The sequence below is a fragment of the Mya arenaria genome, chromosome 11 (assembly GCF_026914265.1).
Source record: "Mya arenaria isolate MELC-2E11 chromosome 11, ASM2691426v1".
NCBI classification, from domain to species: domain Eukaryota; kingdom Metazoa; phylum Mollusca; class Bivalvia; order Myida; family Myidae; genus Mya; species Mya arenaria.
In genome coordinates this window covers 4435855-4452079 of record NC_069132.1, presented here as the reverse complement: position 1 = coordinate 4452079, position 16225 = coordinate 4435855, and the positions used below count along the sequence as shown (strand labels likewise).

The window sequence follows — 16225 nt, the reverse complement described above, 5'->3', positions numbered from 1 at the left end:
GTCCTCGAGTACTCGTAAATACTTAAATTGGTTTTCGGAAGAGACATGTTCGTGTACCCTACACATGAATGTTTATTTGTGAATTAGAAAATATAGTACTTAATTTCACTGTGGTCATTTGTTAGAAATTTAATTAACATACATTCCACAAAATAAGTATGACTTAGTAAAAATCATGTTGTTTTTATATTTATATGTATGTACTAGTAAGTTAGATTCCAAGTCAAATTCATGACTCTCCTATACCCATGTTGGGTATCACATGGGTATATGGGTATCACATGGGTATATGGGTATCACATGGGTATATGGGTATCACATGGGTATATGGGTATCACATGGGTATATGGGTATCACATGGGTATATGGGTATCACATGGGTATATGGGTATCACATGGGTATATGGGTATCACATGGGTATATGGGTATCACATGGGTATATGGGTATCACATGGGTATATGGGTATCACATGGGTATATGGGTATCACATGGGTATCACATTCAAAATTTAACCATGTATCTGCCGCCATGCCATATATAATATATGTATGTAAGTAGGTATGTATGTATGTATTTATCAGATTAATAAATTTACACTGGTAAATACATACATCATGGTCATCATGTGTATTGCAGAAAAGATAGCATGCGCCACTGTAAGCACGTGGCGAACATTGACCTTGTTAAAACCAGCTTGTACGATGACCTTTCTTTACACCATACTGTCTCCTGAATGCAAACACCAATCTCTGTACAGATATGCAGGTTGTTGTATAAATGATCCATGTAATCCACGAGCGTGATCTACGTCGGTACATAACGTATGTCACCAAACTGTTCGTGACTCGGTGGTGGTGGTGGGGGGGGGGTCCAACGTTAATTATGTTTGCGGAAGCCTAAGGTGTGGAACATGTTCGATGCGGAACAAGCGTATTGTTTGAGTATGTTTGGTGTGTTCGAAGGGTATGTTGACCCTTGTCGAAAATGTGACAACAAAAAAACCGTGTAGGCAACAACATAATGTAACTCTATGGTAAACGTCAAGGGAAGTTCGCAATACAGCTGCAGCCAATTGTATAAAACTTTGAGAAGTTATCCCTAGGTTTTATTTTGGCTAGTTTGCATATTAAAACAAATTTATGTATGTGTGCGAACTACATGTATATGCGTGTGCGTTAATATACCCCCGTGGGTATTTGTGTTAAGATGCGCATATTTTCACGGGGGGATTTGTCGTCGTATAAACGGCGTACTTGATTGGATAATATTGACAATCGGATAACTATACCTATTTATTGAAGAATTAATATAAAAGTTTCGATTGGGACGATTTTTCAGAACTTTGTTAAAGTTAACAACATTGTTTATGTCATAGTCGTAAACTTGTAAATATGTTTTACCTTGAAGGTGTCTTAGCAATTCTTTTGATATTCAGTATTTCACACAACTTTTTACAGTTAAAACAATGCAGTTAAGAAAGTTGTTACCCTTAGTAAAGTTCTGAAAGATCGGCCCATTGACATGCTCTTGTTGTATAATCTCAGATGATTGGGAACAGAAGACACAGACTCGAATTTCAGGGTCAAAGTGTCATCACATTACGAAACATTCGTGCGGGAGGGTCACTTACGTCCTCCAGTCAGTAGGTATTTTGAGTCCGGTATTTTTGAGTGGTGCTAGAGGACCAAAGGTTGGGACCACAATCAACGAGTTAATGCCTCGGTTATTATACAAATATGTTCACCAGATGTTCAGAATTTGGAAAGGCTGTTTAAACATAAATACTTAATTAAAAAAAACACAATTTTGAAAATACAAGTGAACTCATAACATGTTGATTTCGGGCCTTTATAACGTTTTGATTTCACAAGTGCCACTGCCAAAATGGTACACATTAAGCATGCCACAGCGCGCCCAGTGATTGCTGGTGGTCGCGGGCGGGGAGCCGGCGCCACTCCCGGAGCACGTGGAAGGGGTTGGGATGTTACCCTCCCACTGACCGTTGACGACCGCCTTGATCTCGAACCAGCCGCCGTCCGTCCGGCTACAGTCCATATCAACGTCCACCAACCAATAATGCTGACCGTATCTGTAATTGTATTGCAGAAGTTGGCTAGAGTTAACTATTCAACAAGTGCAAGTAAAACGCTTTCAGTGATATTGAATAAAGAAGCAGATATGACCTTATTTTACCTTAATTGTTAGTTTTTATCCCTCATATGTCAATACTTATTTGTGGGTTTGGGTTGGGTAAGGAAGATGAGCTAGGGTTGTCATGGATATGATCAGGTCTATGATACAAGCACAAACATGGTGACATATTATTGAAAGCAGGTGTAAACAAAATTGTTTCTATTTATACGTGTTAAGGTCGCTGTGCCCGGCCTGCCCTGCCACGTTTGTTGTCCAGACAGCCGGTGTTCCCTCGGCCACCTGGCCGTGGTAGGTCCCTTGGCCGGCTTCCGCTCCGTACCAGTCCAGGAAGTTGTCTCCATTTGACCAAGCGTTATATTTGGTGTAGTGAGCGGACGTACCTAGAGACCGCTCCCGAATTGGTATGGCACAGGCGCTTGTTTTGGCGTTCTGGCTGCAGCCTTCGGATAAGACATGTACGCCAGATGAGGCATTTATTTACTTCAAAACAAGTTGTCAAACACGTGATTAGTACGTTTAAGGTCTTTGATTCAATGTAATGTTGTCTATATGCAAATTAGTAACCGCCCTGCTAAGGCACCAAGGTGGAACCCCTAGAAGTATCAGAGAGAGAAGAGTATGATTCAGACTATTGATGTACTCACATGTTATACACTTGTAGAATAAATGTAGTAAATATTTAAGTGTCTTTATTACATACCTACATTAAAACACAACAAAAACGATATACTGCATGTACATGTACCTGTGCAAAACATAAAACAACGAAAACCTATAATTTGGTAAACTACAATCCATACAAATTAAACCGTTGTTACCCTTACCAGTATTCCTGCTATGGTCAAGCCCGCCGCGAATGAACAGGTCCTGACCCGGGTTGGTCTGTTTCTCCACCATGATGACGGTCCGCGACCAGCCACCTGGGGCCGTGGGGGCCGAGCCGGATGCCGCTGTGGTTGTCTGGGAGTTGCTGCTACCTCCGCCGGACGTCCCTGCTGGTGTCTCGGATCTCGCCCCACCTGGTTGATGGGTAGAAATTTGAATGAGTGTTATGTCCACAAAATTTGAAAGAATTCATCCAATTAACTAAACCCTAACAATGAGCTTTATTTATCGCCATGTCTCTATGAGCTGATAGACGTTACAGATAAGTATGCTTATGATTGTTGACAACTGGGGTTCTCATGACAATGTTACTCTTACCTACTATGAAAGCCACAACTGGTTCATCAACACTGTTTATAGAAATGTGAGCCTTGCCGCTGCTGTCAACCGTGATTTTCTTCGCACAGTTTGTGATCAGGTCGCAGTATTGGCCAGCCGGCAGCCCCGTGTCTAGTGTCCGGTCCATATGGCCGCTCTTGGCCATGGCGAAGAAGCCTTTGTTACCTCTGGAGAAGGCGACCTCGTCATTCTGGTCGAACCAGTGACCCTTGGTGGTTCCGGCCACGGCGTTACGGAACGCCACCATGTTGGCAATGGATGACCACCTGTGCTCACACACCCAGCCGTTACCGCACCCCTTACCGTCGGCGTTGACTGTGACGTCTTTAATTGAGTTATCCCCGTTGTGAGGCGGCCCCTGATCGCTGCTGGAGAAGCTGTAACTGCTCATAACACGTGTGAAACCATAATCAAAGGCCAACATAAAGGCCACTGCTAGTTTATATTCGTGGGGTTTCTTATAAGTAAGCTGGTCCCCGCCGCCCCCATGTCCTCGCTGGTTGTCGTGGTTATCGATGAACACAAATGCGTGAGCGGAATCTGTCATACCCCACCCATAGTCAACCACTTGACCCAGACGTCCAAAGTCTTGAATACCTTCACGCATCTTGATACCAAATCGGAACTCTGTCACGTATCCACTTCCGGTGTACTCGCTCGTTTTTATCGGTTCCCCTCCTTGGTCGATAACTTCCTGGTAGAAAAACGGCCTGCCGCCCTCGGGGAGGTCTTTGAGTTTCCCCTGAATCCCCTGGATGTCACGTGGCCACATGTGCTTGGCAGCGTCCACTCTAAATCCGGCCACACCTAAGTCGATCATTGTATTGAGGAAACCGGCGATGCTGTTCCGGACGTATTCGTTTCCCTGGTTAAGATCTGTGAGGTCAACCAAATAGCAGTTCCTGACCTCGGTTGGGTCTCCATAGTTGGTGAGGCGACAATAGGGATTGAAGTGCTCCCTGACGAAGGGGACACCGGGGAAGTCGAAGTTATCCGCGTTGAAACTGCTACCTCCAGTTCCGGTCCCCTGGCGACCCTTTCCGGCCATGTGGTTTATCACAATGTCGACGTAGATTCTACAATAGTTAACTATTGATAAATATATAAGTTTAATACAATGTATATAGAAATAGAGGTTGGTCTTGGTGTTTCTTTTAAACATTGAATACATAATGAAAAGTCTTGATTTATGAGTGGTGATACAAGGAGGCACATACTATCATGATAAAGTAAGAAAATTACTACCTAACTCCGACAGCCTTGCATCTGCTAACCATGTTGGCAAACTCCGCCTCCGTGCCGCTGCGGCTGTGCAGCTTGTAGCTCACGGGCTGGTAGCGCTCCCACCAGGGGCGCGGCGGTGACGATACCATCACGTGTTCGTTGGCCGGCGAAACCTGCACGCCACAGAAACCCTTTTGGGAGAGGAAACGCTCACATTCGAGGGCGACATCCGTCCATTTCCATTCGAACAGGTGCACGATTACCTGCTTCCCCCCGCAGTGCGGGTCGGTGTAATCACCGAGTGCCGCCCCTGGAACCAGGATATGAATATTAAACACACCGAAAATGTTCATTTACTATTTTATCGTCGTACTTTATACGGCAAATCCCACCATAGGTTCATTCAAAGAACCATGACCATGACCTTGCTATTCGACTATTTTCTGACGCAGAGCCTCTGGGCGGTTTTGCGATCACCCACGACTTAATTGTCTGACTTTCTGGTCGTAACTAGTTTCAATTCGTTGTTTAATTCGTTGTTTCGGCTACGTGTGACGAACAGTCCCTTGCATGTACAAAATGTATGTTTATAAAGCTCTTAAATAAATATCGACATTAAAATACAGATATACGTTAGATATAGATATAAGATATATAAGATTTACAAGATGGTGTTCTGTTCACATATGTTCTGCTGAATAAAAAGGGTTAAGTGTAAAATTCTACATAGTATTACGGTGGTGCATGAGGATGGCAATCTTGAAATCATTTTGAATCAATATTAGTAATAAAGTTATAGTATAGATTGAGAAGAACTTACCTAGGAGCGCACAAAATGCCAGCAATGTGTTCATACTGGTGTATGTCGCAGAGCCTTCGGTCTGTATGGTAATTATCTTATCAATACGAATCTTTTATCTTGCTTTAATATTATAGGACAAGCGTACGTGCGTCGATATTACTAAATGGAAACACCATTTCAGGTTTTATAGTTACTTACCTTATATACTTCACTTTTATAGGGTCGTTTAAGTTTGTTTTTACTCAGGAATAATAAACTCCGGATCTTTACAATACAAACAATTCAGTTTGGTCGAGAGCGTTGTAACGCTTGTATTTCCTCGTCCACCTATGCCTGTCGTGGTGAAGAGGGCATTTGGCTCCCTGGGAACGGTCGACATTAAATGACTGCAAGGTGTCAGCATGGAGACTCTACTAAGACCTGTGGGGTGGCATCCATAGAGAGCGCCTCCTTCACAAAATGGTCACGCCGAACACTGAGGGTTCAGATGTCATTCATCGCGGTTTCACATCATTCTTGCTTCAATTGCTTTTCTATCATTCTCCTTCAGTTTAAGGGTTTCACGGGGGTGCAAATAGTTCAAGCCGTTAGACAGCCATATTATAGGATGGGCTTATACTGCAAACTCCAAAATATATTATAATTATAGGATTGGTTGACCGAACAATTGTATAAAATTCCATATCCATAGAGCAAGTGCAGCTTGCATATATCATACATGATGTCCAAGCAAGTCCCCTTCGACGGAAATGGGGCAGATGTCGGTATTCAATTGTCAGTCGATCAGTCTGTCGGATAGTCTGCTGTTTGTGTGTCGGTTGGTAGACCATGTATCGCCCGCCTAATTACCCTCAGACTGGAATTATTTGACTTAGGATCATTTTGCTTCCACCACTAGGCTGCATTTGAACAGTGGATGACCTCTATTGTTTCGGGGTTTAGTACGTTAAAGGTCACGGTCACAGCCAACGTTTTCTTTTTAATTTGATATCGCAAGAAGCGGTTTGACGTAGCACCATGTCCATTCGATTGCATCTTTTAAATGGCCATTGTGACATTTAATACAAACAGTTTTGCAAAATTTATCCAAGATGCTATGAGATATGGAAACAAAACTTAAGAGGATTATTTATCATGACCCTTATTGATTTTGAGGTCAGTAGCTTAGAGCTCGAGGTTGAAGTGAATTTTACTTGAAAACGTTTCCGCTCAGTATACGTAAACTTCAATAGCCCTACGCTCCTCGATCAAACTTCGTAGGGATATTTATATTGAACAGGCGATAAGCCCTATTGGTTTTGAGGACAGTAGGGCAAGGTGTGAATGACCCCTTTTACATTCAAGATGTTATTTAAATGGTATCAACAAGGTTTAAAGCACTGCCGACACGTTCAACCGTTTGCCTATTTAAAGGGACTCCCTCATGTACATGTGAAATGCACTTTTTTGAATGGTGAAATTAAGTGTGGCAAATCATTAGGAATGTTCAAAGTTTATTGTTCAAAAGGCCCGTACACAAACACAATAGCCTACAAATATCAAACAATCATGAGAGATAGTGATAATGACATGTCATGATATCAAACAATCATGAGAGATAGTGATAATGACATGTCATGATATCAAACAATCATGAGAGATAGTGATAATGACATGTCATGATATCAAACAATCATGAGAGATAGTGATAATGACATGTCATGATATCAAACAATCATGAGAGATAGTGATAATGACATGTCATGATATCAAACAATCATGAGAGATAGTGATAATGACATGTCATGATATCAAACAATCATGAGAGATAGTGATAATGACATGTCATGATATCAAACTCAAATGTCCATAAAATATTTTTTTTCTTCAAATGCATAATGAATAAACATTGCTATATTACGTATATTCAAAGCATTTGTACTAGACATTATTTCATAAAAATTTTCTCGATAGTATTTTGCAATATAAACATTCCTTAAAACATTATATAAAGGACATATCAACAAAAAATGGAATTCATCTTCAATATAACATTCGCAGTATGGGCAAGTGCGTTCTTCTCTCTGTATCCCAAAATGTCTACCGGTTTCAATAGAAAGATTATGTACAGAACATCTGAATGATGCAAAACATTTACGAAATTTAGCTATATCTAATACATAAACATATGCTTTAAGTGTGAAATTTGTTTTATATTGAGAATATAATGATAACTTTCTATTCGCTATACATCTGGTTCTCCATATTTGCAAATACTGACCTTTTAACCTATTAGTATAACATATTTGTATACTGGAATAAAAACAACGTAACATTATTGACATGTTGGCTTCCCCAAATGTAGCCAAAGCCGTTACTATATAAATTTTCTCTTACAGTAGTCACCCAATTACAAAAGCCAATACTATCATAATATAAAAGCATATTATAATATAATTTAGGGTATCTAGTTTTCGGCATATTAAGAAGACGAGTCCAGTATTTAATACAACGTTTAGATGAATAAACATGCATATACATAGGAAAACGTCCCAAGTCACCTAAAAGCACATCATTACAAGCGTTTTGTTGAACAATCAAGAATCTCTTACATCCCAACATATGTACATTATCAATGCAAACCATATTTTTAAGTCCCCACAACTCTAAGCCATATAACATAATGGGCATGATTTTTGCATCAAATACTTTGAAAAATGTTTTATATGGTTCATAATTATAATTCTGAAACGAACATAAAACATGCAAAAGTACTCGTTTTGCCTTAATTGACATATGTTCAGCCATTTTATACAGAGATAATGTACTTAAGAAATGAACACCAACATGATAATCAAAACCCTTTACAACATCAAGTTTACTATTTGCATAATACCAATTTTCATGTTTTGATAATTGTCCACCATTCTGAAATACCATAACTTTCGTTTTGTCTATATTAACAACAAGCTTGCATTCATTGCAAAAATCCTGTATTAACTGCCTTTGTAGGCTTACAACGGTGTCAGATACACATGCAATATCATCTGCAAACATAATAAGAAATATTTCAGTTATATCTGGAAAAAGTTGTAAACCTCTTACATTTTATGTTAAAATGTTAAAACTAAGATACTGACGGCTGGAACCCTTCAACAAGTGTTGATATACGAGGATTGCTCCAGAATTACGTGGACTTTTTTAATAATTCAATTATCGATGCACATAGAACATAGAAAAATCACGTACTATATATATTACATATCTGGTATAATTCCTGAATTTTTCAGAACAATACATAAGTTTTTTTGCTGAATTACAATGCTTTTATGACATAATTATGGTTAAACCTGACCGGCGCAGTCCAATGACGTTAGTGACGTTGCGCTCATAAAGCGTCACATTTTTTCGAAGTATTTCCCACCAACACTGACAAACTTTTCATGCTCGTATGCTCAAATATTGTCTTTAAAATCCGCGATTTCGAATAGCGTTTGTAACGCTTTTCAACCAAAGACTTAAAGGTAACAAGTTATACTTCTGTATGTGTGTGTAATAAGTCATTTTTGGCTAGTTAATCACTTTATCAGGCAATCAAGCACATGCTTTTCATGGGGCATATCGTTTAACGAACCTAGTTTATATCTTGTTATATTGATTAACTTCACTTGTAAAACATAACATTTCGTATAAAATGAAAAAAAGATACAATGATTTGCTGAACGATAAATAAATGACATAAAAAGGACGTACGACAGAAAATAGTTAAACAAATAGTTCAAACAAAAGCAGACAGGTCATGTGGTTCCGATTTGCTGTTTCGGTCACGTGGTTGGTGTAGAATTGTTAGAACTTCCGTCCTTTCCAGACCGTGCCATGAGCATGTCCACGAACTCTGCAGGGTTAAAATATGATTATTATAGTGACTCTGTTTCTTAAAAAGCAAGGTCTACTGTGAACGCATGAATAAATTATGCTTTGATTTTTTAATCAAATAAAAACGTTAATTAGTCGCGTCCCGGAGCACGGCCTCTAAACGCCATCTCCACCACTTTACGGTGGTGCAAAGAAAAAGAGCTGTCGACACTTCCGTGGTGGAGCTGTTTACATGAACAAACGAGAGTATGATTTATATTTTATTTGATAATTTCATTTAACGGACATATTTCGAAATATGGATAATGTGGTACCGTGTAAGAACACTTCTACTGCAGGCTGGTTACTATTTCGTTTCAATATTGTGCAAACTGTGGTGCCAGGAGCCTTTCTCCCGAATCGGACTTGTGCATATTTTGAGATCTGTTTGCATAGCAAGTACATTTCGGTGCTTACACACCCCGTAAGAACATTATTCACGCATGCAAACATAGCTGTTATGTATAGTACCTTAGCCGGAACACAACAAAACTAATAAGCACTTCTTAAAAAGGAAAAATGCACATATTTATAAAAATGGTGGCGCTGTTTCCCTAGTGGTGCCGGTGTCGGGTAGTGGTGGCGCTATTGAGTATGTTTTGCTCTTGAAGTAATATAAAAAGTTAACGCTTTTGAAATGAATACAAAGGTTGCTATGTTTATCATTCATTGTTATGCTGGTTATTCATACTACTTGCGGAAACAAAACTCGACACGAAATACCTTAACCTTACTGAAAACTATTTCTTTGCACCACCGTAAAGTGGTGGAGCTGGCGTTTAGAGGCCGTGCGGAGGCCGCGTCGATAGGAATACATGTTTCACTTTTTATATCGTATGAAAAGTGCTTATCGATAACACATTTATTTCTCTTTTCCATGAACTATATGTTGTTAAGGAACCGTTTTTGGTGTCCAAGAATAGATAAAACACCGATATGAAATATGTTTTTTTATAAAAAAATATTAGCCAGGCAGACCGTTAAGCAAATTGTCCCTGCCCCTGTTTATCAAAGGCAACCATTGAACAAAATGCCATTGAAGAGCAAATTGACAAACACTGAGCCATGTCCTATCACAGCTTCGCAGAAAGCCTGACAGTCAGCCTGACAGATAGACAGACAGGCCACAGGAGGCAAGCATGTTAAAAGAGATTTTTTTATTGATTTTCTAAGTATAAAACTTTTTATGTGTTCACTCATGTCCCAGGATGAAAGTTGAAACTGAAAAAAAATGTTTCTGTGTCCGTAACCCTAACCTAACCCTAGGAGGGTATTTTTTCCTCTCACATCGCTGTAGGGTGGCTGCGGAAGGGCGAGCTAGGCTTTATATGGATGAATATAAAGTGGCTGCCAACTGTAAACTGGCTGCCAATTGTTAAATGGCTGCCAACTTTAAACTGGCTACCAGCTGTTAAATGGCAGCCATATATAAGGTGGCTGCGGAAGGGCGAGCTAGGCTTTATATGGATGAATATAAAGTGGCTGCCAACTGTAAACTGGCTGCCAATTGTTAAATGGCTGCCAACTGTAAACTGGCTACAAACTGTTAAGTGGCTGACAACTGTTAACTGGCTACAAACTGTCAAATGGCAGCCATACATAAGGTGGCTTCGGAAGGGCGAGCTAGGCTTTATATGAATGAATATAAAGTGGCTGCCAACTTTAAACAGTAACGAAAAACAACAAAATTATTATATTCTCTTTTTTATTGAGACTGGTCGCTGGTCAGACGAAATGGTTATTACCCTTTGTCAAGGGCAAGACTTGTCGTTAGTTATAACGATTATAACGAAAAGAAATACAGGGTGTAAGTTTAGAGCTAAGCGTAAGCTAGGCTAGGCAGACATATGATTAACTCAAAAGAAGGCGATTGTGCACCTGGTACCGATCGACCTTACGTGTATGAAATATTTTCCACAAACATGTATCTCCTTAATTTGTCTCGCAGACATTTAATGCTAACTGACTTGTCGGTTGCCATTCGGGTGGTTTGATGGAATACATGTTTCTGACAATATGGCGCACTATTTATCTAATGTTCACACCTGCTTAGTTCCATAACGTATGTGTACCTTTACTCGTATTAATTAAGATAAAAAAATACATGAATTCACAGTTGAACCTACTCCATCACTCGTTCATCACTCATACATAACTCGTTCATCACTCATACATCACTCTAATCACTCATTCATCACTCGTTCATCACTCATACATCACTCGTTCATCACTCATACATCACTCGTTCATCACTCATACATCACTCATTCATCACTCATACATCACTCGTTCATCACTCATACATCACTCGTTCATCACTCATACATCACTCGTTCATCACTCATACATCACTCATTCATCACTCATACATCACTCATTCATCACTCATACATAACTCGTTCATCACTCATACATCACTCATTCATCACTCATACATCACTCGTTCATCACTCATACATCACTCATTCATCACTCATACATCACTCGTTCATCACTCATACATCACTCATTCATCACTCTAATCACTCATTTATCACTCGTTCGTCACTCTAATCACTCATTCATCCCCAACCCTCTCCTCTCTCTCCACTTCTTACCTTCTATCTGTAGTACACCGTCGCCGTTGGAGTCTGCCATTGTCAGACACGCGCTTGTGAAATCTTCGTCAACTAACTCGCCATCGACGTCGTCGTACACCGTCCGCAGGATCCGCCTGCAAGAAAACACTCAATATTCTCAATACTCTAGCAATCCGTAAAACATCATCCGCACGATCCGCCTGCAAGCAAACATACAATGTTCTCAATGCAGTGCCAATCTGTAACACACCGTCCACAGGAATCGTCTGCAAGCAAACACACAATGTTCTCCGCAATACACCGTCTGCAGGAATCGCCTGCAAGCAAACATACACTGTTCTCCACAATACACCGTCCGCAGGAATCGCCTGCAAGCAAACATACACTGTTATCCACAATACACCGTCCGCATGATCCGCCTGCAAGCAAACATACACTGTTATCCACAATACACCGTCCGCATGATCCGCCTGCAAGCAAACATACACTGTTCTCCGCAATACACCGTCCGCAGGCATCGCCTGCAAGCAAACATACACTGTTCTCAATGCTCTGCCAATCCGTAACACACCGTCCGCAGGATCCGCCTGCAAGCAAACATACAATGTTCTCCGTAACACACCGTCCGCATGATCCGCCTGCAAGCAAACATACACTGTTCTCCATAACACACCGTCCGCAGGAATCGCCTGCAAGCAAACATACAATGTTCTCCGTAACACACCGTCCGCAGGAATCGCCTGCAAGCAAACATACAATGTTCTCCGTAACACACCGTCCGCAGGATCCGCCTGCAAGCAAACATACAATGTTCTCCGTAACACACCGTCCGCAGGAATCGCCTGCAAGCAAACATACACTGTTCTCAATGCTCTGCCAATCCGTAACACACCGTCCGCAGGATCCGCCTGCAAGCAAACATACAATGTTCTCCGTAACACACCGTCCGCATGACCCGCCTGCAAGCAAACATACACTGTTCTCCATAACACACCGTCCGCAGGAATCGCCTGCAAGCAAACATACAATGTTCTCCGTAACACACCGTCCGCAGGAATCGCCTGCAAGCAAACATACAATGTTCTCCATAACACACCGTCCGCAGGATCCGCCTGCAAGCAAACATACAATGTTCTCCGTAACACACCGTCCGCAGGAATCGCCTGCAAGCAAACATACACTGTTCTCAATGCTCTGCCAATCCGTAACACACCGTCCGCAGGATCCGCCTGCAAGCAAACATACAATGTTCTCCGTAACACACCGTCTGCAGGAATCGCCTGCAAGCAAACATACACTGTTCTCAATGCTCTGTCAATCCGTAACACACCGTCCGTAGAATTCGCCTGCAAGCAAACACACAATGGTCTCCGTAATACACCGTCCGCAGGCATCGCCTGCAAGCAAACATACACTGTTCTCAATGCTCTGCCAATCCGTAACACACCGTCCGCAGGATCCGCCTGCAAGCAAACATACAATGTTCTCCGTAACACACCGTCCGCAGGCATCGCCTGGAAGCAAACATACACTGTTCTCAATGCTCTGCCAATCCGTAACACACCGTCCGCAGGATCCGCCTGCAAGCAAACATACACTGTTCTCAATGCTCTGCCAATCCGTAACACACCGTCCGCAGGATCCGCCTGCAAGCAAACATACACTGTTCTCAATGCTCTGCCAATCCGTAACACACCGTCCGTAGAATTCGCCTGCAAGCAAACACACAATGGTCTCCGTAATACACCACCCGCGGGATCCGCCTGCAAGGAAACACGCTCTTTTCAATGATTTTCTTATCTGTAATACACCGTCCGCAGGATCCGCCTGTAAGGAAGCACACAATATTCTCAATGATCTACCAATCCGTAATCGAACTAAAAATAAAAATTAAATTGAAATGCTTGAAATGCAGAAGTTATAACAATTGTTCGGTTTATATCTACATGGATGTATTTTAAGTTTTTAACTTGACAGGTGGAGTAAAGTCTAACACGAATACGAGGGACAAATCTCGGGGTACATACAGGAGTTCGTGTTTGTCAATGGTGCCGTCACCGTTAGTGTCGAACTTGTTGAAGGCCCAGCGAAGTGCTTGTGCGGGGTCCTCGTCCACAGAACACCGCAGCCGCTCAAACTGAAGCAAGTCTATCTCGCCGTCATCTAAATGATTCAAGGGGACACGTTTATACCGACTACTTCCTATATTTACCTCCCGTGTTTGAGTGTACTACGAGTTGCTTCCTGAATTGCATTTTTTAGAATTTGTTCAGGAAATTTATAATCGGCTTTGAGCGTTATTGATAGGGAGGGGTTGTGTCAATAAAGGATACGCCTTGGTTAGAAATAATGAAGGTAATGGTAAGCGCTACAAGAAAACGCATAAAATAGTGGCGTGCCTATGGTAAAAACGATCTCCAGATATCACAGTCGTTTGATGGGAGTTGACTCCTTCTTTAGTGTGATATGACCTGTACAAAATTTAGTGATAATTAACCTAAAAGTACTTATTTAAACTAAAGGGGTCTCTCCTATCTACGGTCCAGCATAAAAATAAATGTGAATTACTGTAGTTTAACAATGTTATTCGAATATTTCGAAATGCCTAATGATCAACCACTAGTCCAAATAATTGTACGTTGACAGATTTTTTTACGATTTTTGATTTGGCAAATCCATCACGTAGTTTAGGATTAGTAGAACCCCGTATAACACGTCTATTATTTTAGACTAGATCAACCACATACTAGTGCATATTTGTAATTGTACATCACTACTTCCAAGAAAATGTGGCATGTTCTTGCTGTCTCCTATCTGTAAATTCGCCAGATTACCACCAAATCACAAGACCATATTATACCTTGTAGATCTTGGTCTGCCCAGAACTTGGCTACGTCGATGCTGGTGGGGTTGAGGCCGAGTGAGTAGAGGGCTGTCCTCGCTTCCACCTGGGAGAGCCGTTTCCGATCCGGCCCTGCCTGCCGCTCGAACGCCGACTGAATGTCTAAGACAGGTTGTATTTATATTTCTATATCTATCAATTCAATTCAATTCAATGACTTTATTACCTCCATAATAGGATAACAAACATAAAGGACAAAATATGGGGAAAAGGGCAACCGGAAATGGAGTATTTAAATGCCCTGGAAAATTCTGGTGTAATACAAACTATTGAATTTAGTTGTTCTAGCTTCATGACATGAATACGAACAGTAACGATAGGTTACGTTTACAATTACATTGATATAAAACTAAATGTTTCTCATTTATTATTTCATAAAGAATATTACTGCTTTTATCACTGAACAAAGCTGAGAGAAAAAGTTGGCAGGCAACAAGCCAGTTATGTGTTCGTGATGTCATACACACGGCATGCAAACTTACCGGCCCTTTGTTTCTCTGTTAGACTTCCCGTAGCCTGTATAAAAAATGGAAACTTACAAAAAAAGTGCTCAGATACAACAGCATACAATACTTTGGTTCAGGCTGCAAACTGGAGGCTAGCCTAGGTGCAGTTTCCATCTATTTAAAATTGCATGCACTACTGCAGTCCGTTTTCAAGAATACATACATACATATTTTTAAAGTAAGATATTCATATTTTATTTAAACATGAAAAAACGCCAAGAAAATCGTAAAATTACATGTAAATGCATTTAGTATTTTCTGATACAAATTAAGTAAAATGTTTACCATTGAAACGTTAAAATCCTCAAATAAAATGAAATTATTTCCTTAGACAAACGGAGCAGGGGCCGTATATATTTTTCATTTTTAAATGCCAAGAAAATCATAAAATTACATTTTAATGTATTAAGTATTTTCTGATACAAATTAAGTAAAATGGTTTACCATTGAAACGTTAAAATCCACAAATGAAATGAAATTATTTCCTCAAACAAACGGAGCAGGGGCAGTATTTATTCATGGCGACTTCGGTCTGAATAAACAAACACTGTTACTAATAAAACACTTTCAATTTTATAGACCACTAGAAAAATAAATAGTCATTAACGGGGGGTAAAATATGAACAATACCCTTTATCACAGCTTAATATTTCAGTTTTATCTCTAGCCATTTCATTAAACATTCCACTGAAACTTATGAGGCTTTCATTTGCAAAATATTGAATAACAATAATCGAGGATTTTCATTTTGTTTTTATTAAATCCTGTTATATCGATCAGAAGTGTTATTAAAATACTGCCTTTGATCCAATAAAACGTGCGTCAATACATGTGACCTTTTGATTACTTTTAATTAGATTAGCAATGAACAAAATCATTATAGCTTTTAGCACAATTAGAAAGTTAGACAAATCCTCACCCGAGTTTTGTTGAACCAT

General features: G+C 40.4%; 2 protein-coding genes across 2 annotated transcripts; both read right to left on the bottom strand.

The window, feature by feature from the left end:
- Positions 1 to 1836: 1836 nt before the first annotated feature.
- On the bottom strand, positions 1837 to 5496 carry LOC128207596 (alpha-amylase-like). The gene is made up of 6 exons (XM_052910633.1): positions 5425 to 5496; positions 4626 to 4914; positions 3360 to 4456; positions 2981 to 3175; positions 2365 to 2596; positions 1837 to 2091 (listed from the first exon to the last, which is right to left on the bottom strand). Exons 1-6 carry the CDS (start codon positions 5456 to 5458, stop codon positions 1851 to 1853), a joined length of 2088 nt encoding a protein of 695 aa, XP_052766593.1. The 5' UTR covers positions 5459 to 5496; the 3' UTR covers positions 1837 to 1850.
- Positions 5497 to 9209: 3713 nt separating this feature from the next.
- LOC128207807 (calmodulin-like) lies at positions 9210 to 16225 on the bottom strand. Its single transcript, XM_052910947.1, has 5 exons — positions 16207 to 16225; positions 14740 to 14883; positions 13907 to 14042; positions 11898 to 12013; positions 9210 to 9280 (listed from the first exon to the last, which is right to left on the bottom strand). The coding sequence occupies exons 1-5, from the start codon at positions 16223 to 16225 to the stop codon at positions 9210 to 9212; spliced, it is 486 nt and encodes a 161-aa protein (XP_052766907.1).